Genomic DNA, 27,917 nt, shown 5'->3' on the forward strand with positions numbered 1-27,917 from the left:
TCTTGCTTAGCAACACAAATGCAAATTATCAGTCGTTCAATTTTAGTCAGTTTCGGTTAGGTTGAGTTTGACTTCAATGCCGCCATTGATTCCGACCGTACAATTTGTAGTCACTAGCATTATTTCATACGTATTATGCTGTCGGGCGTGTAATTAATGTTTTCTGTGTTTTATAGATGTTTTTGTTTGCAACACAATATTTATGAATTTTTTAACGAAAACTACACTTTTTGTTTGGTGTAGTTTTTCTCAATAATAGCAGGGTATGTTTGGAACTATGCTCTCGTGATGTTTTATTGTATCTATAACCTCGAAGATAGTTTATTGTATTTATATTGTTTTCTATTGTGCATTGCAGATATGAAGCGAAGCACATCAAGTCATTCACATCGCGATGAAAAATTGAAACCACGCAATGAAGATGAAACCACATCACGTTCAAGAACAGAAGAAGAAAAGTTACGTCGTAGACGTGAATGGCTCTGGCAGCAAGAACGAGAGCGGGAACATGAACGATTGAAGAAGAAAATGATTTTAGAGTATGAAATGCGAAGAGCTCGCGAGAAAGACTTACGGGAATCTAAAGGAAGATCTCATCATAGCCATAGTAGCAGTAAGAGTAAATCTCCACAGAGTCGACATGGAAGAACTTCTATGTCAGATACGCTTAAAACTTCTACATTATGTGAAAAGTAAGTATCAGATGTAGTACTGTGTAAGAAATCTATGTTATTATTATATTTTATTTTTAGTAGTTAAATAATAATATAATTATCAATCAAATTGATTAATGAAATATTCTATGCTACAGATTAGAATCATCAAATGGCACAACACCAATATTTAAAGGACCTGAAGGTACACAAATTAGTGTCACAGAATTACGCAGAATCAAAGTAGATATTCATAGAAATATTCCTGGGAAATCAACTGCAGATGATCTTCATCGAGATATTGTTAATCCTGAAGATGTGGTGATCCAAAGAAGAGAGGGTAACGTGCTGTTTTATATTATGGTTATTTAACAGTTTTTAGTCATTCAGTGAAGAAAGCCATGAATGGATGTAAATTCATCACGGAAGATAATTATTTATGGAGATTTCTACCAATCACAACTTCTCAATTGAAGATGTATGCTTTTTAATGTATAATTGTCAGCTCTGAATTATAAATCATTATCTACTTTTTGAAAGTACTCAGTATCAAATTTTTGCTGACTTAATATATTAGTAGAGTTTAATCAAAGATATACAAACTTTCACTTTATTAAATGCAACATATAAAGAATGATGACTTTGTCTACCAACTTCTACAGACATGAAGATTATGGGTTTTGTCACCATGTCACATTCAAGAATTAATTCAACTATAGACATAATTTACATATTGTTGATTCATCCGGGATAAAACTCCTTTTGGAATACAACGCTGGATCAGTATATTGATTGTACAGTGTGCACTGTGTAAGCACAAACTTCATTATCTTGAGTGTTTTAAGATTAATATATTGTTTAGTGCATATTTTGCTTTCTGCTTAATGCTTCTTTGTTTGCTGAGTTTGCACAAAGAGTATTGCATTTGATAAATCACTTATACAGATGTAAAATTTCTTTTATAAATTTTTTATAGAAGAAATAGAATCCATATTTCTTTTTATTATATTTTGTGCACTCTCTTAACATTTTATTTGTGGCTGCTTGCATGTTTGAGAACTTTGCTTCCTCAATGCTTTATTTTCTAAAAAGGATCAACTGGAAGATTTTTAATTTTAATACTCATCAACTGAAGAGGCAAAATATAATATTAATTCTGCAATGGAAGATTCAAAAGCACGTCCTGAAGCTTAGAATTCTGCAACAGAATAACTTTTAAAAACTACTTTGGAAGAAACAAAATAATTTTGATATTTTACAGTTTTCATATTATTTCGATTTATTATATTTAAAGTTAAAGATTCGTAATAGTTTTGCTGCAAAATATTATCGACATATCTAAAAGATGAAATTTTTGTTTAGTGTTTATTATTGAGATATATGTTGATAGAGTTAATATAGACTAGTTTTTGGGGCAAAAATGTAATAAAATTATAAGGTTTTAAATCAATGAAGAACAAGATTTTATCAACCTGGAAGATAAAAACAACTTGGAAGATTTTAATGTTTGACTATGAAACTACTATACACATATTCTATTGATTAAATTTATCTATTATTAATTTGAACTGTAATATCTTTTAAGTTCATATATACATGAATATTCATGTGTATAAAATAATAGGCAGTCAAGAAAATTGTAAGCCTATTTATTTTTCATTATCGATAAATTATGAGGAAAAATGAATAGAAATTAAAAATATTTTTGAAACATACATCAAGTTAAATACTATAACCAAATTAATATATCTAACTATAATTTTCTACAATAATTATATTTTGATAAATAACTAATACAAAATTAGCATTGCATTGTGTCATTAAGAACAATTTTTGGCTTCTGTTTCATTCTGTATTATAATTCTACTTAAATGATGAAGTTGCAACAAAGTGATGTGGCTTACAATTGTTCATAGCTAGCCAATTAGTTTCAATACAAACTTTACTATCTCCAAGGTCTGTCACACTTTTTAGTATTGCTTAATTGCTTCTTTCTACATATGTTCTAATATATTTTATACGTTTTTCTTATTTATTACTTTTAAAACTATAGGAGAAGGATCCAAGCCAATATTTGAAAGGGATGAAATAAAAAATGCAGTAAGCAAAACAGAAGAAGTGGGGGAACGTCGTACAGTTGTAGCTATAAATAATGAAAATTTAGGTATGTCTGATAGTTAAAATCGATAAATTTCAACATATTTCCACCGATTTGTTCGGTGAATTATAGGAACAATTGTTTGCTAAATTAGACCGTATTACTCTGTGAATTCTATAACTGATCTTATAAAATCTGAAAATACCAAAATATTACTTCTACTTTTGCTAGTTTCAAGTTTTTAATTTTTAGACAACAAATCGAAAACATATAAAAAATATACGACGTCTCCGACTTGTGTAACATCTCGAAGTCACAGTCCTCCACGTACATCACCTCGTCATTTCAGGTTTGTGCCTGTACTGGTAACTGTACTCTTCACAGAGAAAACAAAGCTATCTTTAAAAATTTTTTTATAAGATTATACTATATGTATATGGATATGGTATCAGTGTACAGCTAATTTGTGAGCGAATGTAAGAAATGTATTGCTAAATAAACACTGAATTCGTTCATGAGTTAGAATCTGTATGCTAGAGTATTGTATTTATGCAGAGTATTTGCTGATCTTAAACAGAATATTGTGCTGCAATTTATGGATGGTTTCAACAAGTTATTGATTAAGATACATATAAATTCTTATCTTCAGGACTATTTGTGATAGAGTCATGCTTCTTCCATTATTCAGTTTTAATCAGAATGATTTAAACTTCATCAAACTTTTTTTATCACACTTTATTTTTACACAAATACAGCAAATTTCAGTTGATTTTACGTTTAATAACATTAGCATTTTGTATGATTAACTGCTTTTTAGAAGTGTTATATATTCTGTATTGTATGGTGTTATGGTTTTATATGGCTTATTAATGTACATATTAATACACAAAATATGGAAAAGGTGAAAAATTCACATGTATTTTAGGTTTTTAATGAGTGTGTCAATACGTTGTACACATTTCACAATATAATTGCAATTATGGATGTAATTGTGCTTTTAAATTGTTGTTTTAGGCATGTGTTGTTTTATGTTACTACAGTCTGTTTTGTTCTAGCTTTACTAATGCTTCTCAAGGATGATGATATACGGCACAAAATGGGACAAGGATGCACCTAACTGTATGCATATGCTTGCTTATGTTAATACCAATGCTTATGCTTTATTTTTTAGTGTATTAGTTTATACATACTTCTTAAGGAAAATGCAAAGATTTTAAAAATAGTCTAAATAATATTGCAATTGCTATTTATTTATTTTTTTTATTTCAATTTAAATTTATTAGTTATATTATTAAGAAAGCATTGGTATATTGTTATTATTATGCAGTTTTTGATTCAGGTAACATAATATCAACATAATAATTGATAGTCGTCGTGGAAGGTGAGTAAATTAGATTGTTAATAGTAATTAGATATTATTATTTATAATAAATTATAATCTTTTTTACTTTGCATAATCCTTCTTAGTAATTTAATCTGCAATTAATATATATAGCTGTTAGCTGTATTTCAATATTTCTTTTACAATGCATCTTACGACATACATTGCTTTGAGCAATTTAATCTTTTGCTATGTTTACCCCTATTGCAAATTTTTTTGTTGTATATACATATCCTTTTTAATGAATATGCTTACTGTATATTGCTTAACTACCTTATAGTTTAGTGAAGAAAAAATAGAAATATTACTTTTTATTCATGAAAATCCACGAATTGCGTTGTATAATTTATATTGCTATTAATTTTTGCTTTTGTTTATTTATTTATATAAATGAATTATAATATTGCTCAAATAAGAGAGAGATAAGATGCTACTTAATTATGGTATGACATGTATAAGTGATATGATACAGAGTATTGCTTTAGAAATTAAGATTAAACGTAATGCTTACATTTTATGCAGATTTCAGGAGAAACAAAATGATTAAAAATGAAGGTTTTTATTAAGTACTTCTCTTTCAGGCATGAAGATTCAAAATATGATAATAAAGAGAGTTACAAAAGTGATAGGTAAATTTTCTTATATTATGTATATCTCTTTAGTTTTAGTTTATTAACTCATACAATTTGTTTAGGGAAAGACATCGCAGCAGAGATAAAAGTAGAGAGTATAGAGAATGTTATACTGAAAAAGACAGAGTACATACTCACCCACATGGTGTAGAGAAAGATCGGTCACGAGAAAGGAGAAGTCGTCGCGAACATTCACGTTCAAGGGACAGGGAGGAAAGAAAATGGGATAGAGATTCTCATCACAGGTATATATCATGTAATGTTTCGAATATTGTATCGAGAACAAAATTTCAAAAATATCTGCACAGTAGGTCAGTAAGAGATGAGAGACTATATCAAGGGTATCGAAAAAGATCAAGGGAACGTTCTAGAGAGAGAAGAGAAAGAGATAGATCTAGAGAATTAAGGGTTCCTCCACCACATTATATTGAGCAAATTCCTGTTCCTATTTATTGTGGGGTAAGGATTCAATTTTTATATGAGACCTTCTGATTTTGTAATGCTAAACTTCATTTATTATTTGCACAGAATTTTCCACCAAGACCTATAATGGTTGGACCTTTACTCCCCATTCGTACACCAGTTCCTTTTGGAAGCGTTAGACATCCTTCTATGATGGGTCCCCTAAGGCCATTCCCGCCACGATTTATTCCACCAGATATGTATAGAATGCGTCCACCTCCAAATCCTAGTAAGTACGATATTTATAAATTTGCTAAAATGATATGCACGAAAAAGTATTATATCAATTATATATTTTTTGCACAGGATTTGGATCGATGTATTAACGCAATTGTCTGTGATAAAATTATATATTAAATTAAAAATTGAAAATGGTATTGAATGCACGATACAAAAGTGCATAATACTTAGAACACCAAATACTGATTGGAATTTTATATAGTTTGCAATGGAATTGCATTTGGATATCATGCTCAATTCGGAATACGTTTTAGTAATATTTAAACTATATAATTATTATATAATTTTTTAATTGTCTTGTTAAATTATTATAATCATTTTATGTAATTTTAAAGCTGTATAATATGTATACAAACTATTTGCGTGCTTGTAGGATGATGTGAATTCATTTCACTGATATTTGTAAATTTTTATTGACATTTTACATACATATTTTTAGTTATATATAATCAATATCGATTTAGCTTTTAAAACTTGTCTGAAATAAACTTGTGATTTTTACAATATATTAGGATTGTTTCAAACTGAAACTTGATCATGTAATGTAAGAGAATAAAAATAAATGTTGTATGTTTTATTACATAATAAACATGAATCATTAAATATAACAAAGATTTCCAACAAATATACTGTATTTATTTTAAGCACTTTGAGTTTAATAATAAAATTTAATGAAATTTATATTTATTTATTTTTTAACGAATATATGACTTAAATTTTTTATAAAGAATTATTTTTCTATTTAAAAATAAAATATGTTATCTTGAATTAAAAACAATAAGAATTAAACACTAATCATTAATAATGTGCTACGCTAATCTAGGTTAGAGATATTAATTTTTTTTCGAATAGATGCGCCAAATTACATATATTCGCAAGACAAATTTCCCGCGCGATTGTGTACGGTGTGTCAGTCGACCTTCGGCCACCGGTACAAGCGGGTCGTGGAGGTACATGTCTGTTTCATTTTATCGCGGAAATATTCGAAAATTCAGTGTAACTTGTGAATTCTTGTGTAAACACCAGCTGATTGCGAGAACTATACAACAGGTACGAATTTTAATTACTTCGGCGTATATTATATGTTCATTCAAATACGTTTCAGTTATCCTTAGCTTTTTCGAACAATTTAAATTGTGTACAATTAGTTCATTAATTTCCTCGCGATCTGACGTTTCGTCGTAGATGTATTAAATTAGCAGAATAACACATTTTCTTCTTCTTTTTTATAATATTTATGTACGGAACTGACACAGATAAATTTAATATGATATACGAAAAATATGATTATGTATGGTTATTTAATACCATGATAACCACCGTTTTAACTGCATCTATTTAGAAAATCGTCTTATTTGCATCGAATGTTCGATAACATTCTTTACTTTTCAAAAATTCAGGTTTTAACAATATATTACGTGTAATTGTGTTTTATTTTTAATGTTTTAATTATTATAATAATTATTAATATTTGTTTGGAACCTTTTACAAATATACATTACATTCTGTATACTTTCATTATTTTTTTGAATGACGCTTAAGTTTAACGGAATGTCTCAATGACGTAATATAAAATATTAAAGGTTTTGGACCTAACGCTGTGTTCTCGTAGATCTGATTTTTGTTAGCGTTTCTCTGATGCGTAGTATACCTGTCAATGTACCTGTGTGCGTGTCTGAACCTGTTATTCGTCGTAGATCAAACCGAATTCATAACAATTAATTGTATATTGTCAATAATCGATTTAACTTAATCAGATGCATACGCACGTAATACATCTTAAACCTGCATTCTGTATCAGTTCTGTTTTTTAATTAACGTTAACAAAAGTGTTGAAGTACAAGTAAAAATAAATTATTAATTCGAAAAGATTATTTATATTTAACAAAGATTACATGTCAAATTATCGATGTCATTTCTTATAAGAAAAGATGCGTAGTATACATAACAAATTAATGTGACATTCCATTTGTCATTTCTGCTTTTTTTATCTCTAAATCTATCGATAGTATCGCCCGCAGAAAAATGGCTTCTTGCACTGCGCGTCGAGAATCATAGATAAATAACCGTCAAAATGCAAACACAAAATTCGCATTTTTTCTTTCTATTTCCTCATTCCATTCTTTATCGATTTTTTTTTTATAGTCGCACGTACCCTGTCAATGTCATTTCAAGTTCGTAAACGATGAATTTACTTACCGCTTTTTAAGCTTATAATCGGTACTTCGTATTGCAAGTGTGTTGACACTTCTACCTTACTGTAATCAGTGAACATTAAATAAATCAATTGGTATTGTTATTAATGATGGGATCAAGTGAAATAATTATAAACTCCGGCATAAATGTAAATATATATTCAGAATTTATTTCAGTTATAAATTGTTTATTATTTATTTGTTGACTAGACCTTTAGAATTATAATACTTTTTGAGGAAAATATTCCTGATCTCTCGTTCGCTTCCATCATATTTTATTATTCGTATCACGTGTTTACAATTGACGTAATAGCTATTTTAATTGCAAGAAAGTTATTAGAATGTTTTGAAATATTAATTAGATCGCTGTATTACGAAACTTACACGTGAGCATTGACGAATACTATGGTGATATTTATTTTGTAAAAAAGAAGAAAAGTACTTAATAATGTAAACTATCGACCTGCTCCGTCAACTGACCTCGTATTACTATTCATGATATACTTGCATACGTTATAGCGTACGATATTTAGAATAGTGTTTTTAAACTAATTCTGAAAGGTGCTTCGTCACGTACGTGGTATACGCGAATGTTTTGTAATTTTTTAAACGCAGCAAGTATAATCCTGAGTAGTAAGGTCAATGTCACGGACAAGAAAACATTTATACAGTGAATCTAAACAGTATTGGCGCATCTCGTTTTATTCCAACAATAGTAATTTAAGCTGGAAATATTTTATCAGGTTCTGTTAATAGGTGGTAAAACGCAACATGTTTTGTTTAAATAAAAATAATGAAGGACAGAAATGTGGGCTACTACCTATTTGACCCTCTCTGTATATTCTATTTTCAGGTTATTTTTGAACGTCGAGTCAAGGCAAAATTCACAATGAACAATATAAATTTAGTTGTTTTATTCGCTCAGAACACGGTTCAACATCGACCTACTATTCAAGCATTAATAACAGTTATTTTAACGATATAGTGCGTATCTGATTCGTGCTGGCGATTCTATGTTAATGGCACGCGTGGTCACATACAAATTTCAAAATTTGAGAGTTGGGTTTTTTGAAATTTAGGATTTCGAGAGCTGGGTGTTTGAGAATTGAGATTTATAGATTTGGGATTTTGGGAGCTGGATTTTCGAGATTTGGGTTTTCGAGATTTGGGATTTTGTGACTAGGAATTTTGAGATTTGGGATTTCAAGATTTTTGGATTTTGGGATTTTGAGGTTTGGAATTTCTAAATTTAGGATTTTGAGATTTGGGATTTTGAAATTTAGGATTTTGAGGTTTGGTATTTTGAGATTTGGGATTTTGAGGTTTGGAATTTTGAAATTTAGGATTTTGAGATTTGGGATTTTGAATTTTGAGATTTTGTTATTTTGAGTCTTTGTGATTTTGAGATTTCGGATTCTGAGTTTCAAAGTTTGGAAATTTTAAGATTTTAAAACTTGGTGTTCAGATATTTTAGGATATCAAAATTTTGAGATCTGGCAATTCTCCCATTTAAATATTTGATAATATAGAAATTTGAGCACGTAAACACAAATGTTAGAATTCCTGTAAATGTCAGAAATTTCATAATTAAACTTCAGAAATTGTAATTCACACAAGCTTAAAAATCGGTAAGTCTCAAAACTTGTTAATTTCAAAAATTAATGGTTTACAAGTACAAACATTTTCAAATCTTTATTATTATGAAGTAACCGGTAAGATAACCAACCGTTCATAATATCGATGAACCGTTTATCTAGTCATTATCATGCAACCAAGTTTCAAATTGCCGTTCCATAAATGCTATTTCCGAACCTTGTTAGACTTTTGACATTACGAAATGCATTTGTGATACAACCTAATGCGCGTTCTTTTATACTAATTTTCATCGATCTCATTTCCATATTATCTCTATCCGTTAAAATTCTTTGTTAACATTCTTCGTTGATCGGTTTAACATTCTTCGATAACCATCCTTTGTTCAACCATTCTTTCGTCATTGTATTAGTTCGACACGTGTAAGTAAAACGATAATACAATTGTAGTTTCTTTCGTTTTCAGGTGCTTGTAATAATTCGGTGCTGCAAGGTCGACTCACATCGTATTTTCGTGACTATGGAGAGTGGTTTGACGGAATTCGAGGAAAACGTGGCCTTCGACATCGACGACCCGGACTTCGCCCCTTCGAATCCTCATACTGTTACCAACAATGTCCTTCGGAACGTGCAATTCGCCGATTTCGCATTCGGTGTCAACAAACGTGAGTACATTCACTTCTGATACAATTAACGTATTCACAGCCGCCACGCTTTGTTTTTTTCCTTTCCGAGGCTCGAGCGCAGGTAGCTTATACTTGGACGTGGAAAGTTTTATTACCAAAAAAAATCTCGGTATCACCTCACATTTTTTACCAAGCTACAGATTTATTTACAACACTTTTAATAATACATGAGGACGCTATTCGTATACATTATTTTTATATTAATTTTTAATTTGTTAACAGACTTAATTTTCTTTCTTTTCTAACATTAGAAAAAAATGTGTACAAAATTATGTAGAAAATGGTAGTGTAAAATAGATAGGTAATATATAAATATAAATTGTACGTACACATTTAGCGATCCAAAATAAATGTTTAAATTTGACAACACAATTGTCGCATGTTAGGCACATCCAGTGTCGATAAACATATCCAGTAAAGATAATGTAAAATTTTTTCCACTGTCACGTTGACAACCGCGTAGCTTCGGAGAGGAAAATTAAAATTAATGTAAATCGCGCATAAAAATAAAATGGTGTCCAGTATTTCGAAGGAACCTCAAGATGTTGCATTACTGCGAAAAATGCAGTAAGCAAAACATAAGTTGGAGAACGTCGTACAGTTGTAGCTATAAATAATGAAAATTTAGGTATGTCTGATAGTTAAAATCAATTTCAATATATTTCCACCGATTTGTTTGGTGAATTATAGAAACAATTGTTTGCTAAATTAGACCGTATTACTCTGTGAATTCTATAACTGATCTTATAAAATCTGCAAATACCAAAATAGTACTTCTACTTTTGCTAGTTTCAAGTTTTTAATTTTTAGACAACAAATCAAAAACATATAAAAAATATACGACGTCTCCGACTTGTGTAACATCTCGAAGTCACAGTCCTCCACGTACATCACCTCGTCATTTCAGGTTTGTGCCTGTACTGGTAACTGTACTCTTCACAGAGAAAACAAAGCTATCTTTAAAAATTTATTTATAAGATTATACTATATGTATATGGATATGGTATCAGTGTACAGCTAATTTGTGAGCGAATGAAAGAAATGTATTGCTAAATAAACACTGAATTCGTTCATGAGTTAGAATCTGTATGCTAGAGTATTGTATTTATGCAGAGTATTTGCTGATCTTAAACAGAATATTGTGCTGCAATTTATGGATGGTTTCAACAAGTTATTGATTAGGATACATATAAATTCTTATCCCCAGGACTTTTTGTGATAGAGTCATGCTTTTTCCATTATTTTAGTTAGAATGATTTAAACTTCATCAAACTTGAACTAAAGGAACCTCAAAATGTTGTCGTAAGAATCGTTACGTTGATTCTAGAACGATCTATTTTCGCGATTGAACGTAACATTCGCGATTCAATTCAATTGGGTGCTGAATAAGGAAAACCTTGAATTGCCTATAAATAATTGATCGCAGAAATATCGGATCTGTTACGTCGATGATGAACATACGTATTTAGATATGTCGGGAAGTTTTCTGTTACGACTTTATTCCCGAACGCGGAAGGGACGAAAGTATGCTGATCCGCAGAATTTCGTGAGTTTTGTACGTGGACGATGTACGTATAAACTCGAACGCTTATCGTATTGCTGGTTGCCAGCTGACATTTTATCACGTATGAAACGATCTTATTACATTAGATGACCACACGTCTTGTGTGTACGGACACTGACGTCAGAGTGTATCTTTCTCGTCGCTTTTTCTTTATTTCGTTTTTTCGGACGAACACCTTATGAACGTTGCGTAATAATTTAATGATCGATGATTATGTACGAGAGTTCACGATAGGGTAATTTAAAAGTTTCCGATTCGAGCGTTGATTGGTATTGAATTTTGGATTTCGACGCGTACAAAACTTGACACAATTTTATGACTGCAAACGGACACATTCTTACGACGACTTGAAACTTAAAAGTTGATAACGAGTGCATAATTGTTTCTTGCATAATGTATTCCAAGCAATCAGTAATAATTAAGTGTGACAGTTTTCAAAATGGGAAAATAGAAATGCTCAATCGAGCCATGGTTTAAATATTCAGTATTCTATTAATTAAACAAGTTTATAATAGAATCTGTTCTACGACGACTCCACCAGACAGAAATCTTATTTTTAGCGTTTTGAAGAGAGATGTCACGATATTCCTCGGCATTGTAGTTTCGCTGTTCCAGATCTAATTATATACAATGCTAAACTCCAAGATAGACTTCATTCCGTGTATTTTTACTTCACAATCAGTTCATGAACATGGACTCGAATTTCTACCTTAGATAAAGTAATATACAAGGTCTCTATTAATACTTGACGCAAACAGATGGTAGCGATGGTTTTACATAAGGAAGTTTATACAATATATACAAGTGAAAATTATTCAACGCATATATTTGACATTAAGGTGTAAAAAACGACTGAGCTTAAGGGTTAAAGATAATTTTAATTACGTAGTATTAGTATTACTGGAGATCTAGTGATGAAGAAATCTAAGGATACAGGAATATGGAAACATAAGGATGTAGGAACATAGTGATGCAGGGATTAAGGAATAAAAGAGTATAGGGATTTAAGGATATAGCAGTCTTGAGATCTAGGGATGCTGGGGCGGATGCATGTCGGTATCTAGGGATATTGGGATCTATTGATATTTGCTTTTAATAGTATTTGGTTGTAGAAATACTGGATTATAGGGATTTTTGATTTAGGGAATATGAGAATTGGAGCACACTCGGATCGAGGTACATTCTAGTTTGGAACTAGGGATATTTGGATCTATGGATACTTGGATCTAGGAGTATTTGGATCTAGGGATATTGGGATCTAGAGAGATGGGATCTAGGGAGATTGGGATCTAGGGAGATTGGGATCTAGAGAGATTGGGATCTAGGGAAATTGGGATCTAGGGAGATTGGGATCTAAAGAGATTAGGATCTAGAGAAATTGGGATCTAGGGATATTGGGATCTAGAGAGATTGGGATCTAGAGAGATTGGGATCTAGAGAGATTGGGATCTAGGGAGATTGGGATCTAGGGAGATTGGGATCCAGAGAGATTGGGATCTAGGGAGATTGGGATCTAGAGAGATTGGGATCTTGAGAAATGGGATCTAGGGAGATTGGGATCTAGAGAGATTGGGATCTAGAGAGATTGGGATCTAGAGAGATTGGGATCTAGAAAGATTGGGATCTAGGGAGATTGGGATCTAGAGAGATTGGGATCTAGGGAAATTGGGATCTAGGGAGATTGGGATCTAAAGAGATTAGGATCTAGAGAAATTGGGATCTAGGGAGATTGGGATCTAGAGAGATTGGGATCTAGAGAGATTGGGATCTAGGGAGATTGGGATCAAGGGAGATTGGGATCCAGAGAGATTGGGATTCAGAGAGATTGGGATCCAGAGAGATTGGGATCCAGAGAGATTGGGATCTAGGGGTACATGGATCTAGGGGTACTGATATCTAGGAATATTCTGACCTAGTGATATTGAGATATTAGGGCATTAGAATCTAGGAATACTGGAATATACATAGAATGTTGGGATACAAGGTTTCCGCACAATCATCTACTGATATCTGATGGTTTCTTCAAATAACTGTCTGTAGACATTTTATAATATCTAGAAATAGTTCAGAGTATTTTTAGCGACATTTGGAAGTATAGCAATATCAGAATTTTGGTAAATGGAAATGTAAGGATATAGCAATCTAGGAACTCATAGCTTTAGAGGTACGAAGATCTAGGGATAGTGTACTTCTCGATATACCAGAAACACACACGTTGCGCTTTTAAACTAGAGATTTTAAAGATATCAGTTTCGCAAGATACCGACAGGAAAGATTAAATTGTAAAACGATACGATCATATTCCAAATAATTACGGTTGCAGCGTTCTATATTACACGTGGCAATCCTAACTACGTCGTTTAAAGTGAATATACCGTTGTTTCAGTACTTTTACCGTATACGCGTTGTTCCGCGTGTACAACGCTTTGCAACGCTTATCTCGCGGCGTACAGCTCTATTATTATATTAGACGCGAAACATGCAGTTCGCGAAGCGGGAACTCGATCCGCGGACAAAATTGGATCCACTCGGATATCAGCTTTCTTCCTGAGAAATCAGTCTCGTTCGAGTAGGTGTCCTGCGCACAGCCTCGATCGAATGCGTACGGTATATCGACTTTGACACGTGCACTCGATTCACTTTTTATCGTTCGATAAAATGATTCGCCTTTTGTTCACTTCGATATCTCGTTGCATCGTTCGTTGCGCACCGCTGCGATATTGATTTTCTTACCTTTTTTTCTTTGTTGCACACTCCAGTGCACCGTAGTCTTCTTTTAATTACAGGTAACAGTTGATAAAGACGCTATTTCAGCGGCATTAGGCGAACAATTATCCCTTTCACGCTCGACGGCACGTGTACGCTGTAATTAATTCGTGGAAGACTTATGATAAATGCATCTTTTTATGGCGCTAATTTTGTTATATCGTACGAGGTACAGAAACTTCAAGTAGACCGCTGTTTATGGCTGGTGAAATTGTACATATTGTTCTTAAAAATGCGATTCTGAAATATTTGAGACATGTTATATTAAGAAAGTTTTGATTCTACGTTAAAACTTTTTTAAACCAGTTTCAAGAACAAGAAACATTTTTATAAAACAGTAATGTCTTTCGTGAGATTCGAATATTTGCGGTGAATTTTTCTTTTTATCCGTCATCCATACTGCAGTATTCTTCATTATCAACCATTCGGTTTCTGCGAGAAATTACTAGATGGAGATTCAATAAACTTCAAAGAAAATTCTTTTATAACATACAAACACAGGAGAAACATGTATTACATACATAACAATTTTATAAAAAAATAATACATATTTAAAACAGTTACAGTTACATGTCCCTCCCTCTTGCGCTCAAAGGGTATGCTTTACTATTCAACTTAATTTTTGAAAATAATAATTCAGCTCTAAAGTAAAGATGTCTAAAAATGACCATAAACAAAAAATATTAATTCTGACGGTAAAGATATACGTTTAAAACAGTTAGAGTTATATATCCCTCCCTCTTGCGCCCACAGAGTATGCTTTACTATTCAACTTAATTTTTGAAAATAATAATTCAGCTCTAAAGTTAAAATATCTAAAAATAACAATAAACAAAAAATATTAATTCTAATGTTGTTCGATAAAAAATTATGTGAAAATTTTACCAGCAAATGAAAAAATCAAAGTTAAATAATGGAATCGATCTACAATTCTATCTCCTCGGCTAATAATATTTTCATGTCCGATATCTCCCGATTTTTTCATCCGCTATCGCATTGAAAACGTAGTTTCGAAATTTTCCTCAATAGATGCTTGCGGGGTTATCAGGACCCCCTGCGTACAGCAACACATTTTTAAGTATCGCGTGTATGTTTAGGCCAACACATACACACTGGCGATAAGGAGAATAACTTTTAACCGGTGCAGACGATTTTACTTATCAGTGTCGATACAGAGTTTAACCCTTTGCCACGTAATATCGAGTCACGTTGGTGGTGCAGGATACCATGTTATGGTTCAGATGAGAGCAACACGAGTCACCCTCGTGCTGTGATTAATAATCTGCTATTTAATTATCTAGCGCTATTTAGTTATCGTCACTTTTTTAATTTAAATAACGAGTGAATGTATTTTGTTAGAAATTATGTTGGAGGCAAATTTATTTTATTAATTATGTGGCTTTTTGTGGAAGTAGTATTGTCGGAGGAGGTTTATAATTTTAGGAATTTGGGGTTTAGGGAATTTTATGATATGGCAACTTGACAATTGGGGAATTGAGATATTTAGGAATTTTGGAGATTTGGGGTTTAGGAACTTGGAAATTTGAAAATTTGAGTATTAGGATATTTTGAAATTTGGGGATTTTGATATTTAGGAATATGGGAATTTGGAGATCTGGTAATTTTGAGAATTTGAGAAGATAGAAATCTGACGGTTGACCATTTAGAAATTTAAGAGTTTGAAAATTTGAGAACCTGAAAAAATTAGAAACTTGGAACTTGACCTGGTAACTTTGAGATTAGGAAATTTAAAAATTTGGAAATTTGATAATCTGAGAATCTGAAAATTCTAAAATATAATTTAAAAATTTGAAAATTCAAAAATAAAAAGCTTGAAAATTTTACAATATAAAAATCTGAAAATTTCATTGTATCTAAGCGTAAGTTCGAATCCACATGCCGGAAGGTTTGCATCTGAAGCTTGTTAGTAAATAGAGTGCACACGTGCGTTTCACGCAAGAAAAACAATGCCGTATCTCAAATAAAGTGTTAGTTTTAAGAATATGCGTCGTTGTATCGTGTAATTGAACAGAAATATAGTGTAGTTTGATTAAGGAAGTCGCGTCGCAAAATGTGGCGACGACCTTTAAACGGCTAGTCTCGTTTGCACAATTCCTTTCCCGGCTTCAAAGTCTGTCGAGATACCAGGAATTTTGTAAGAAGTTGGTTTTTATTATTATCATTCTTTGTGACGAGTGACGCGAAATTCTTTTGCGCTTCTAAGGAGACTAAAATATCCTTCGTTTTATTAAAAATTATTTCATTTTTAATGCAACAAATTGCATCAAATATTGTATCTTGTAGGTTATAAAATATAAAGATCTGTTAGTATATTTATTAGCTTTATTTTTATTTTATTTTCATTACTTTTCAATTCATCATCAATTGTGTGATTATTATATTCGAAAGTTTTCTGTTCATGGCAGCGATAGTTTCGGTAGGCGTAGCTTTTATTATGGGTCGACTTTATGCGCTGACTCGTGAGTTGACATCTGTATTTACAGGTTGTCTCACAACTAGTCGGTCTCTAAAATGGGGGGTAGCTGACGTGATTCTGAATAAGATTTCCCCTTGCAAAAATGGGGTTTGGAGCTTCGTTTTTGAGTTATTATGGAAAAACACGGATCAATCAGGGTGCAAGGATTACGCATGCGCAGACGCGAGAGTGGCAGCTTCAGATAACGCATAGTTATCCAACGCGTGGTAATACAACGCGTGGTAATACAACGCGTAGTAATGCAACGCGTGGGTAATGCAACGCGTGGAAATGCAACGCGTGGTAATTCTACGCGTAGTAATACAACGCATAGTAATACAGTGTGTAGATATCCAACGCGTAGTAATCTAGTGCGTGCATATTCAACGCGTAGTAATCCAACGCGTAATAATGCAACGCGTGGTAATTCTAAGCGTAGGAATCTAATGCATGGTAATCTTACGCGTAGTAATCCAGCGTGTGGATATCTAATGCGTAGTAATCCAGCGCGTGGATATTCAACGCGTATTAGTCCAACGCGTAGTAATGCAACGCGTGGTAATTCTAAGCGTAGGAATCTAATGCATGGTAATCTTACGCGTAGTAATCCAGCGTGTGGATATCTAATGCGTAGTAATCCATCGCGTGGATATTCAACGCGTATTAGTCCAACGCGTAGTAATGCAACGCGTGGTAATTCTAAGCGTAGGAATCTAACTCGTGGTAATCTAACGCATAGTTAACCAACTATATCGAATTTAAAAACGAAGCTTCAAACCCCATTTTTGGTGGCTGATGGCAGACAGCATCTTGAAACTTTTCAATTAAAAAGTTTGATAAATTGAAGTTATCTTTTTAATATTAATTATTACCATTGTCTGTTTCACTATCATTGACTATCAACACTATTACACTGTTACCCAAACTGTTACATTAAACAGAATGGTGAGTTCTTTCAAATGCAAAGGGTTACAAATGAATTTACATTTCCAGAATAAAAAAAGGTTAAGATACAAATTGAATAATCAAACAAGATTATCATTGTAAATATTACTCTTTCTTTCGAGCAACTATAATATATTCTTTCATTTGCATGCTGATTCCATTGTATCAAATCCTGTTTGTAATCTTTCCCAGTCTCCGGAAAAAATTTTGTTTTCCGTTCTATTAACGCATTATTTTGCCATGAGCTCTCATCGTTAGTACGTAAACAAAATCATGCATTATTAATTAGCAAGTAGGTTATGCTTCAATACCTTGCATAATTTTGTGTTCACTCGAGGTATCACACGTGATACACGTGATATTCTAAAATTGCAGTATCACCACTGCAATTGTCTCCTCTCTGACGATATCCAGAAACATAATCGCCAAAGTGTCAATAATCTTATAAATAGTCTTTTTTTTCGTTGCTGATATCTGGTCGCACTTTTTTTTAATATTTGGACACTCAGGTTATCGCTCGTCGTGTTGATTATTAAAAATGATGTAATTTCTTGCTGCGTTCGAGATATTATAAATCTTTCGACTGTCGTATTGGACAATTTCGATGAATACTTTATTTCGCGAATGTCGTATGATGCTTTCATCAAGTTTTGTGTAGCACCGATTATTTAACAAAAAATTGGGAAGATGAACTTAAATTTTTAATTTCTAGATTGTCAAATATTTTCATTTAGTTTTTAAAAGTAGTTTTACTTTCAAAGTTTAAAATGTGCAAATTTGCAAATTTTCCAGAACCAAAATTTCCAAATCCAAATTTCCAAAATTCCAAACTTTCGAAAATCCAAATTTCCAAAATTTCAAAATTCTAAATTTCCAAATTTCCAAAATTCCAAATTTCCAAAATCCCAAATTTCCAAAATTCCAAATTTCGAAAACCCACATTTCGAATATTCCAAATTTCCAAAATCCCAAGTTTCTAAAATTCCAAATTTCCAAAATTCCAAATTTCGAAAATCCAAATTTCAAATACTCCAAATTTCCAAAATCCCAAGTTTCCAAAATTCCAAATTTCGAAAATCCAAATTTCAAATACTCCAAATTTCCAAAATTCCAAGTTTCCAAAATTCCAAATTTCCAAAATTCCAAATTTCTAAAATCCCAAGTTTCCAAAATTCCAAATTTCGAAAACCCAAATTTCAAATATTCCAAATTTCCAAAATCCCAAGTCTCAAATCCTCAAAGTAGAATTTGAAAATTTCACTACAGAAGAGAATTGAAATTACGTTGAACCGTGAACAAGTCTGTTCGTACCTTTTCCTCTTGACACTATCTGCAAGAAATAGTTCGCAGAATATGCAATGAAATCATCATTTTTTTCGTTTTCTTTCTTGTCGAACATGGTTTCTAAATTGGTTGATACGCTTTTACTTCTTGCACTATTAAATCTGCTTCGTGTTCGTTTCTTGCTATAATTTCACAAACAGAAATTCACGCTTTTGATTCCGTCCTTTCAATATTCGATGCATTCTTTGAACGTGCCAGGTGGAAAGATTCGAACTGTTATTCGCGTTTTTCTTCTGCATTCTTTTATTCATGAATATGCGTCATTCCTAACTGACGTAATAGATTACAATTTACACTTGACCAGACATCTGTTTACATCTGTTTTACAAATCGACAGCATACGTCCATTCGTGAAATTATACGTTTTTAAACGAGATATTTACTATCAACAATTCGATTCCTGCACGCGCCGATTTTTGCAATTTTATGTCTCTCTTTTTATTATCGACAGGATGTTATTAATGAAATTTTGCGTTTGCGTGTTTACAGGATGTTCAAAGAGATTGTAAAACTTATTTAAAAAGTAGGTGAACTTTTTGGAAAAGTATCTGAGTTGTTTAAGTTTCAAATTTCTCTTCATGAATTTAAAAAATGTTTAAGTTTGCGAGTACTTATTTTTCAAATCTCAAAAATTCTCAAATCTCCAAATCCCAATATCCTTCAAATCAAAAAATTTCCCAAATACTGAAATTCACCAAATCCAAAAATTCCCCAACTTCCTAAATATCCAAATTTCCCAAACCCAAAAATTCCCAAATCTGAAAATACTAAAAATCCTCCAAATCTTAAAAATTCCCAAATCCTCAAATCCCAATATTCTCCAAATTCAAAAATTCCCCAAATCCTAAAATCCACCCCAAAATTCCCCAACTTCCTAAACACCCAAATTCCCCAATTTCCTAAATATCCAAATTTCCCAAACCCAAAAATTCCCAAATCTGAAAATACTAAAAATCCTCCAAATCTTAAAAATTCCCAAATCCTCAAATCCCAATATTCTCCAAATTCAAAAATTCCCCAAATCCTAAAATCCACTCCAAAATTCCCCAACTTCCTAAACACCCAAATTCCCCAATTTCCTAAATATCCAAATTTCCCAAACCCAAAAATCCCCAAAATTCGCCAAATACGAAAATACCCGAAATCCTCCAAAACTAAAAATTCCCCAAATCCACTTTGGAGATCCACGAAAGAATGAATGCGCTTTCAAGAATTCAGAAGAAAAATATTGATATAAAAAAAGTGTGCAAATGCAGATTTCAAAAATTGATTGCGATAAAATACCACGAAAAGAGGTTACCTCAATATCAATGCTTATTCAAGATAAATACGTACCACGTCTTAATCACTGTGCTAATAAATGATCATCGAAACCATTATTGCTTTTCGTTTCGATTCGAACAATATAATTCAATTGCTGCATCAATATAGTTAAACGATATTCTGTACCTATCGCTTCGATATGAATATATTTAATCAATATGGTAACAAACGATTATTGGGATCTTTTTTTGTGTACACGTTCCGAACGAGTTATAATCTTTTATACGATTATTAAATCACCGTTATACAATTATTGAAATAATCTCGTGTTATTTTCATTTTGAAACGTCGATAAAATGATTGGGTAGATTGAGTCAATTAATAACACTTAATCGAATTTCCTACCTTTTCATGTTTTATTAAAATTTTTACCTCTTCGTATATTCTGTTTCAAACTACCTAAATATTATTACACAGGGATTATATACATTTAACAGAATATTACAAATGATAAAATTGTTAGGTTAAGTTAGACGAACGAAATCGCACATTAGATTAATCAAATCAGTATCATCCTTCGGCTAACGCGAAACCAATAGATTCAATAATTTTACTAGAAATAAGTTTCTGGTCAAAATGATCTACTTTTATATCAATCTTCGCACAAAACATTGCACAAGGTGAAGAGTGATTTTTCCAGGAGGAATAAAACAGCAATTACAATGGAACGACCGTTTCAATGTAACAGTTCTAGGCGTAGAGGCGGTGTTAAAGGGTTAAACTGGTAGCAAGTTCGAGGACTGATCCGTCACAGTTAGATTCACATAGTTTGATCGGTTCACTTAAGAAACAGCACGTGTCAATCACGTGAATTCGTGTCATGTTCGCGTTCCATAGCATAGCATTCAGGTTGTGACCCTCGATGCAGGGAAGGTTAGGCTCACTTCCTTCGTTCAAGGAAATTACCTATTCCCGTACGCGTATGCGTGCTAATTTCGATTTAACAGAGGGGACCACATGTTCACCGAATTTAATATCCTCAAGGTATCGTTTATGTTCATTGACGAGTAAATAATACCACGACTGAACTGGACGTACGTATCTCGATGAGTTAACGTACACACGAGCACTATAGAGCTTCATAGAGAAAATAGTACAACACCCGGTGTTGTATGTGAATTTTTTGCATTTATAAAATTAAACGTTTAAAATTAATTTATACTAATTGTGAGACACCCTGTATAATACATTGTATTAATAAATACTACAAAATACATGCCACAATACCAAATTACAACACAGTATATTACTGTATATTGTACATTACTGACGTAAAAATTATCAAAATAGAAATACATATAACAGGACTACAATAAATCAAAATTATTATTTAATACAGAACCTACACACGATAAAAATATTGTAAAATTCTTAACATTTCTATAAATAAATAATTATTTGATAGCAGGTAAAACGCCGAGATCTAAAAGTGGAGCATGATACACTGTTTAAAAGCAGATTTCCATTGTGCTTCCATATGCAGACATTAATAACACGCTAATAAATTAAACTTATATTTAGCCACTGTGCCGACTGTCGCAGTTATAAATAGCTAAGACACCCGGATTGTTTTCAGTTTGCCAAACAAATTACCATCGTGCCACAACATCGTCAAACGAGTTCTTGAACTCCTTTTCGAAAATCCTGTCTGTTCTCTCGTTATGTTAAACCAAACACTCTGTTTGAAATATGACTTGGATGCTTCGATCGCGGCGGATTTTCTTTTTTCTCGATCTTCAACTGTTCGTCTGTCTTTTTAACAACAGACTTAACTTTCCCTGTCGGTCGTCGCGACAGATAAAAAACATCGTATACAAATAATTGTATTTTATGTCGAACGCGAAGCTTTTCTTTGTCTTCTATAAATTGTAATTTGCGAATATAATCCGTTGATGGACCGCCATTATACTGGGATCAGTGAGGAACGCATTTAATTCATTTTTGTTGGTATGGTCGTTATTTAAATTTATTACTATCAGTTTTTTCTTCTTTCGAGACTAATTCTGCTTTTTTATGTAATTGGATAATTAAGTGTTTTTTGAATAAATTTTTGTTTAGTTATTTTAGTATTTTAATTATTGCGTTTTGTTCGATATTTTTATTGTTTGGTGTAGTTTAATATTTTAATCGTTGTGTTCTGTCTGATAATCATTGAATTCTGTTGGAAATTTTCATCGTTGTATTTTGTTTAATATTTTAATAATTGTATTTTAATTATTGCAAAATAATTATACACACCCCTGAATCGATTTAAAACGACCAAGTTTAAATAACGACCTGCAAAATTAAAAAGCAGTGGCTCATACCTTGATTAATTAAAAATTCTCAACTTCTTTTTTTATCAGCACACAGAAATGACTATAGCAAGTTTATCGGTAATTAATCTTGGCAACTATAGTTTACAATATTTTTTACAGTCGATAAGAATCCGATAAGAACCGATAAGGATCTAAAACAAATCCGCCATATTTTAATAGTGAATTGTTTCCTCGAGGAGATCATAGCACAATTTCTTGCATAAAATCTGTTTGGGTGCACCTCTGTCGTTTTCATCGGAAGAAACGTTTGCCGTCGATTGAACTTTCTCGCACGAATAGATTAGCATAAACAATTGTTGACGTCAAGGAACGCGTGTGGTTCACTGAACTGAATTTTCGTGGCGCGTCAAGACTCTGTGATTGCGATCGGCCCGCGAATCCTCGACTTATTAAGGCGTCCATCTTATCTGGAGACACTTGTTAGATAAACTGAATATCATTTTTGACAGCGGAGAGTAAACAATATTTATCTGTTACATTAATATTCGGATGGGGTACTATTATTTATAGTACTGTTATCGATTATTCATTTACTAATCGCACTTATCCTTAGCTACTTATGGACTAGATCACTGTTGTCGATTATTCCTTCAACAGCTTACACTTATTCTTAGCTACTTATGGATTGGATCACTTTTCATTTGCGTACAAATTCCTGAATATTGTTGGTCAATATTAATATTAATGGTCAATTGTTGGGAAATCTCAAATTGCAATAAATTAGGAACAGAAGGTTGGGACGACCACCGCGACTGCTATGATGAGGAATGATGCTGGGACGCCATAAACAACCCTGAGGTTCTCGAGTTTCGCGAAGAATCAGGAAAACCTTCATACACATTCTCAGAAAAATCTGCACACACGACTTTGATTACAACTTTTTAATTCCGACATATTTCAATTTTACAGATTGAAGTATTCAATCTTTCACATCCTTCATTATTACTTTTATCCTACACAGTATTTATGTATCCGTATTATGTCTTTAAGCAATTTAGTACAATCAATTCCATCTGATCCTATGTCCCAGATACTTATGATGAGTTATTTTAATCATAATCCTAAAATTTCCAGGAGTAGCCCTAAATAAAATGTGGGCGGTTCTTAACCTAACCTTTAACTACTCCTTACTAAACCTATACTTAACTTAACCTAACCTCTACCCCTTAAACCTACGCTTAACCTAACCTAACCTCTAACCCCTTACTAAATCTATTTTTAACCTAACCTCAAAAACGTAATTCACAAAATTTATTAATGTGGTGTTCTTGAAACCTGTATCAATTTTCATCAAGATAAATAATCAACGAGTACATCAATTTACGTCTTATCACCTACTTACTTAATATTTAACTTTATTTTTAATTTGACTCTCATCAGGATAAAGAATCAATATGTACATCAATTTATGTCTTATCGTTTGTTTACTTATCATTTAATTTTATTTTTAATTTCGTAGTAAGTGTGCATTCACTAGTAGTTTTAATGTTAATTTAGATATCACATTATTTTTACAGAAAGACGATTTTGTACATTACTGTAATATTTAGTTGAACAAATTAGTTTAAACAAAATTTTCACGACTTACTGATACTGTAGATAGCAGTTATTTAAAAGATACAATGAATTGCAGGATATGTTTGTTTGGTGTGTAATACATAAAAGATTCGAGTTGTTATTTCGAGATTTGGAAGTTGCTAATTTTAGAAAAGTTTGGATTTCGAGGTTCCGAAAATTTGATACGAATTCTCGACTTATTAAGGCGTCGATCTTATCTCGAGACACTTGTCGGATAACGACGCCAAAAGAAATATCATTTTTGGCAGAGGTGTTTGTACGTCTGTGATGACAGTAATCTGCTTCTCCTTGTGCTCTGTATTGTCTCACGAAATTCCCGAAAATAGTATTACCTTGGACAGAATTGTTACTAAAGTTTGCGGTACTCGAGGCAGAAATATTATAAAACTGTATTAGTGCGATTATTTCTGTATCAGAAATACTGAAAAATGTTTTAAATAAAAATTGTATGATAAAAAGAATATATCATATTTTTGACTTTACAACCTTGAAAAGATTTGAAAAATTAAACCTTGAAAAATTAAAAATGTTTAAATTTGAAAATTTCTAAATTTCGGAATTTGTAAATGTGAAAACTATTGAATTTGAGAATTGAGAAATTAAAAAATGTCTACACCTAAGAATAGGTAAATGTAGAAATTTAAACCTGTAAAATATTTAAACTTGAGAATTTGTAAATTTGTAACATTTCTGTACTTGAGAAATTAAAAACCTGTAAAATATTTAAACTTGAGAATTTTTTAATTTGCAAAATTTCCAAACTTAAGAATTTGTAAAGTAAAATTTCCAAACTTGAGAAATCATAAATTTATAAAATATCAAATTTGTAAATTTGTAAAATATCAAAACTTGAAAATTTGTAAACTTGCAAACCTCTAACTAGAGTTAACAAATTCCTAAAATTGTTAACCTCAACAATCTGCAAATTCATAAAACCTCAAACCTCAACTCCTAACCTTCCATCTAAACTAAAAGAGTGGAAACTCACTGAGTCTCTTTAAAAAGCATTAAAAATCAATTTCACCTTGAAACACGATCTCCTGTCTCTGAACTACAATAATTTTTCACTGTCAGTGCGGATGTGACGTTGTTTAGACAGGACGTTATTTCAGCGATGAATTTCGGTAGACAATAGGCCTTTCTGTTCGTTACGTAAGTTAGATATCGGTACTAAAGACGAGCTGTCGCGTTTAACATTCAAAACTTTCCGTGGGAAATGTTGATTCGAGCTGTCCTCTAGATTACGTAAATTAAACAACGATCTAAGAAATGCACTTGATCATTGCAACATTTCGCCGCCGGGTACTTTGTATGCACAACTTTATAAGTGCTAGTTTGTTTGTTACATAAGCAAAAAGTTAATGAGAAATAGGTTGTAACCTTTCATTTATAAAGTTATATTTCTATCGTTTATCTATGATGTTTATAATTATCGTTATTAATAATTTGGACTTACATTTTATCTATAATTGCTTTGTAATTATAACGAAACCAGAGTCATCAATTATATCGAATTATTTCGAGTGCAACAGGAGTTGTTGTATTATTCAAAAATTGTTTAATGAAATTACAATAATTGCAAGTAGAATAATTCATAATTATAATAATAATAGAATTACCTATAATATTAATAAGTACAGTAACAATACAGTAACTATCATTAATAATTTTTTAACGTCAATAGTAACGCATATAATAACAAATTTCTAATTTGTAAAATTATAGAAATAAAATTGTAGCTAAACAAAATAAGTAAAATTCTAAGTAAGCAAAAAATACAAATAACGTTTTTTAAAAAAAATTTATTGATCGTTTCATAATGTTATTAATAGAAATTAAGTAATGGTAAACAGTGTCAAAATTGGGTCAGATACTTGATTTTCGATCATTCGTTAATTAGAAGCCTGCCCGATGTTTGTTTATTTGCAGCTCGCTTTAAAAAGTAAATACAGCAAACTTATGATAAACCGATCGAGCAGCAGACTCATCACGATATAAACAGTGTCAGCAATGATTATTGTTGATCATTCACTGAAGTAGAATAATGCGATGTTAGTTGCAGTATCTGCAAAAACGGAATCTGCACGGTTAGTTGCATCATTTTGCGCAACGAGACTATTAATATTAATCTTCAGAATGTGCAGTTTAAAATAATTTAGTGGTTTTTAATCGGTCACGTGGCGGAGAAAATGTTCGACCGGTTTCTGGAACAAGTTGTGGTGAATTGGGAGAAGTTGAGAATTGAAAGTTTAGCGATTTTGGGATTTGAGGATTTTGGAAATTGGGGATTTGAGAATTTCGGGGTTTAGGAATTAGGGGATTTAGGAAGGTGGGGAGTTAGGAAGTTGGGGATTTAGGAAGTTAGGAATTTAGGGAGTTGGGAATTTAGGAAATTGGGAAATTAGGAATTTGGGGATTTAGAAAGTTTGGAATTTAGGTAGTTGGGAATTTAGGAATTTGGGGATTCAAGGAAGTTGGGAATTTAGGGAGTTGGGAATTTAGGAAATTGGGAAATTAGGAATTTGGGGATTTAGGAAGTTTGGAATTTAGGTAGTTGGGAATTTAGGAGTTTGGGGATTTTGGAAGATGGGAAATTAGGAATTTGGGGATTTAGGAAGTTGGGAATTTAGGGAGTTAGGAATTTAGGAAGTTGGGGATTTAGGGAGTTGGGAATTTAAGAAGTTGGGAATTGAGGAAGTTTTGGATTTGAGAATTGGGGGGTTTAGGAATTTGAGGATTTAAGAATTTAGGAATTTAGGAGTTTAACCATTTGGGGATTTGAGAATTTGGAGTTTCGGGAATTTGAAGCTTTAGAAATTTATAAATTAATGTACGAATTTATAATTTTGAAAATTTACGAATTTTGAATAATTGGAAAATTGAAATGCTACAAAATGAGAAAATAGCCTATTGTAAATTTAAGAACTTGGAAAAATAGTACCACCTTCAAATTTGAAATATAAACCACATAATCCTTCTTGCAATGAATCCCCATAAAATTAATAACAAATCACTAGAAAAATCAAACCACTAATCAAGTAAATATACTCTTAATATACAAAAGGTAACAAAATACTAATAATAAATTCTTAATCAATCAAACCACAACATTGAACTCTCAATATATTTTATCTATCTCCCCCGACACGTCCATATTTTTATCTTCCTGTTCTTCTATTTTCTTTTTTAACGAAACACTTTTGTGCCGGGTGATTAATGTAATTACAGTTACGCGTGCCTCACACCAGTTCGATGCAGTTTCATTCCGATAGTGTCATAAGAAATATTCCGACGAACGCGAATGACTCGAGTGACGAACGATAAAATGTCGCCTCACATGATTCCATAGTCCAAACAGCCTTTTGTTCTTCGTAACATTTCGAGCGATGCGCTTTGTGCGATGGCTTCGTGACCGCATGCAAATGAAAGATTATGATTCTCTATATTATTCCGAGCATCGGAAAAATTGGGGTTGTTTGACATTGATATCTAGGTTCAGATTTGGATTGAGATTAGGTCAGGTTTAAAGTTCGATTTAATTTTGGTTTGCTTTAAGTTTAAATTTTGGTCAGGTTGACATTTAGATTAAGTTAGGTTTAGTTTTGATTTAGGGTATATTTTAGGATTAGATTAAGTTTAGGTTGAGGTTGGGATAAATTTAGTT

At 32.0% G+C, this 27,917-nt stretch overlaps 1 protein-coding gene across 4 annotated transcripts in view; it reads left to right on the forward strand.

Annotated features, from left to right (window-relative positions):
* LOC100879792 (feminizer) overlaps positions 1–27,917 on the forward strand; it is a 55,062-nt gene continuing 27,145 nt past the window's right edge. Inside the window, exons 1-11 of one of the 4 annotated variants that reach the window (XM_012290976.2) lie at positions 3–263; positions 359–692; positions 812–993; positions 2,707–2,817; positions 3,004–3,100; positions 4,714–4,761; positions 4,827–5,009; positions 5,073–5,223; positions 5,293–5,455; positions 9,720–9,918; positions 23,400–23,451. In XM_012290976.2, the coding sequence (XP_012146366.1) occupies positions 361–692; positions 812–993; positions 2,707–2,817; positions 3,004–3,100; positions 4,714–4,761; positions 4,827–5,009; positions 5,073–5,223; positions 5,293–5,455; positions 9,720–9,918; positions 23,400–23,436 (1,503 nt within the window). In that variant the 5' untranslated portion in view covers positions 3–263; positions 359–360 and the 3' untranslated portion in view covers positions 23,437–23,451. Of the gene's footprint in view, positions 264–358; positions 693–811; positions 994–2,706; positions 2,818–3,003; positions 3,101–4,713; positions 4,762–4,826; positions 5,010–5,072; positions 5,224–5,292; positions 5,456–5,532; positions 6,092–9,719; positions 9,919–23,399; positions 23,452–27,917 lie in introns of those variants that run through there. The other 3 variants (XM_012290975.2, XM_012290974.2, XM_012290978.2) reach the window with 3 other exon arrangements.

Source organism: Megachile rotundata, chromosome 4 (genome assembly GCF_050947335.1).
Source record: "Megachile rotundata isolate GNS110a chromosome 4, iyMegRotu1, whole genome shotgun sequence".
In the NCBI taxonomy this organism is placed as follows: Eukaryota; Metazoa; Arthropoda; class Insecta; order Hymenoptera; family Megachilidae; genus Megachile; species Megachile rotundata.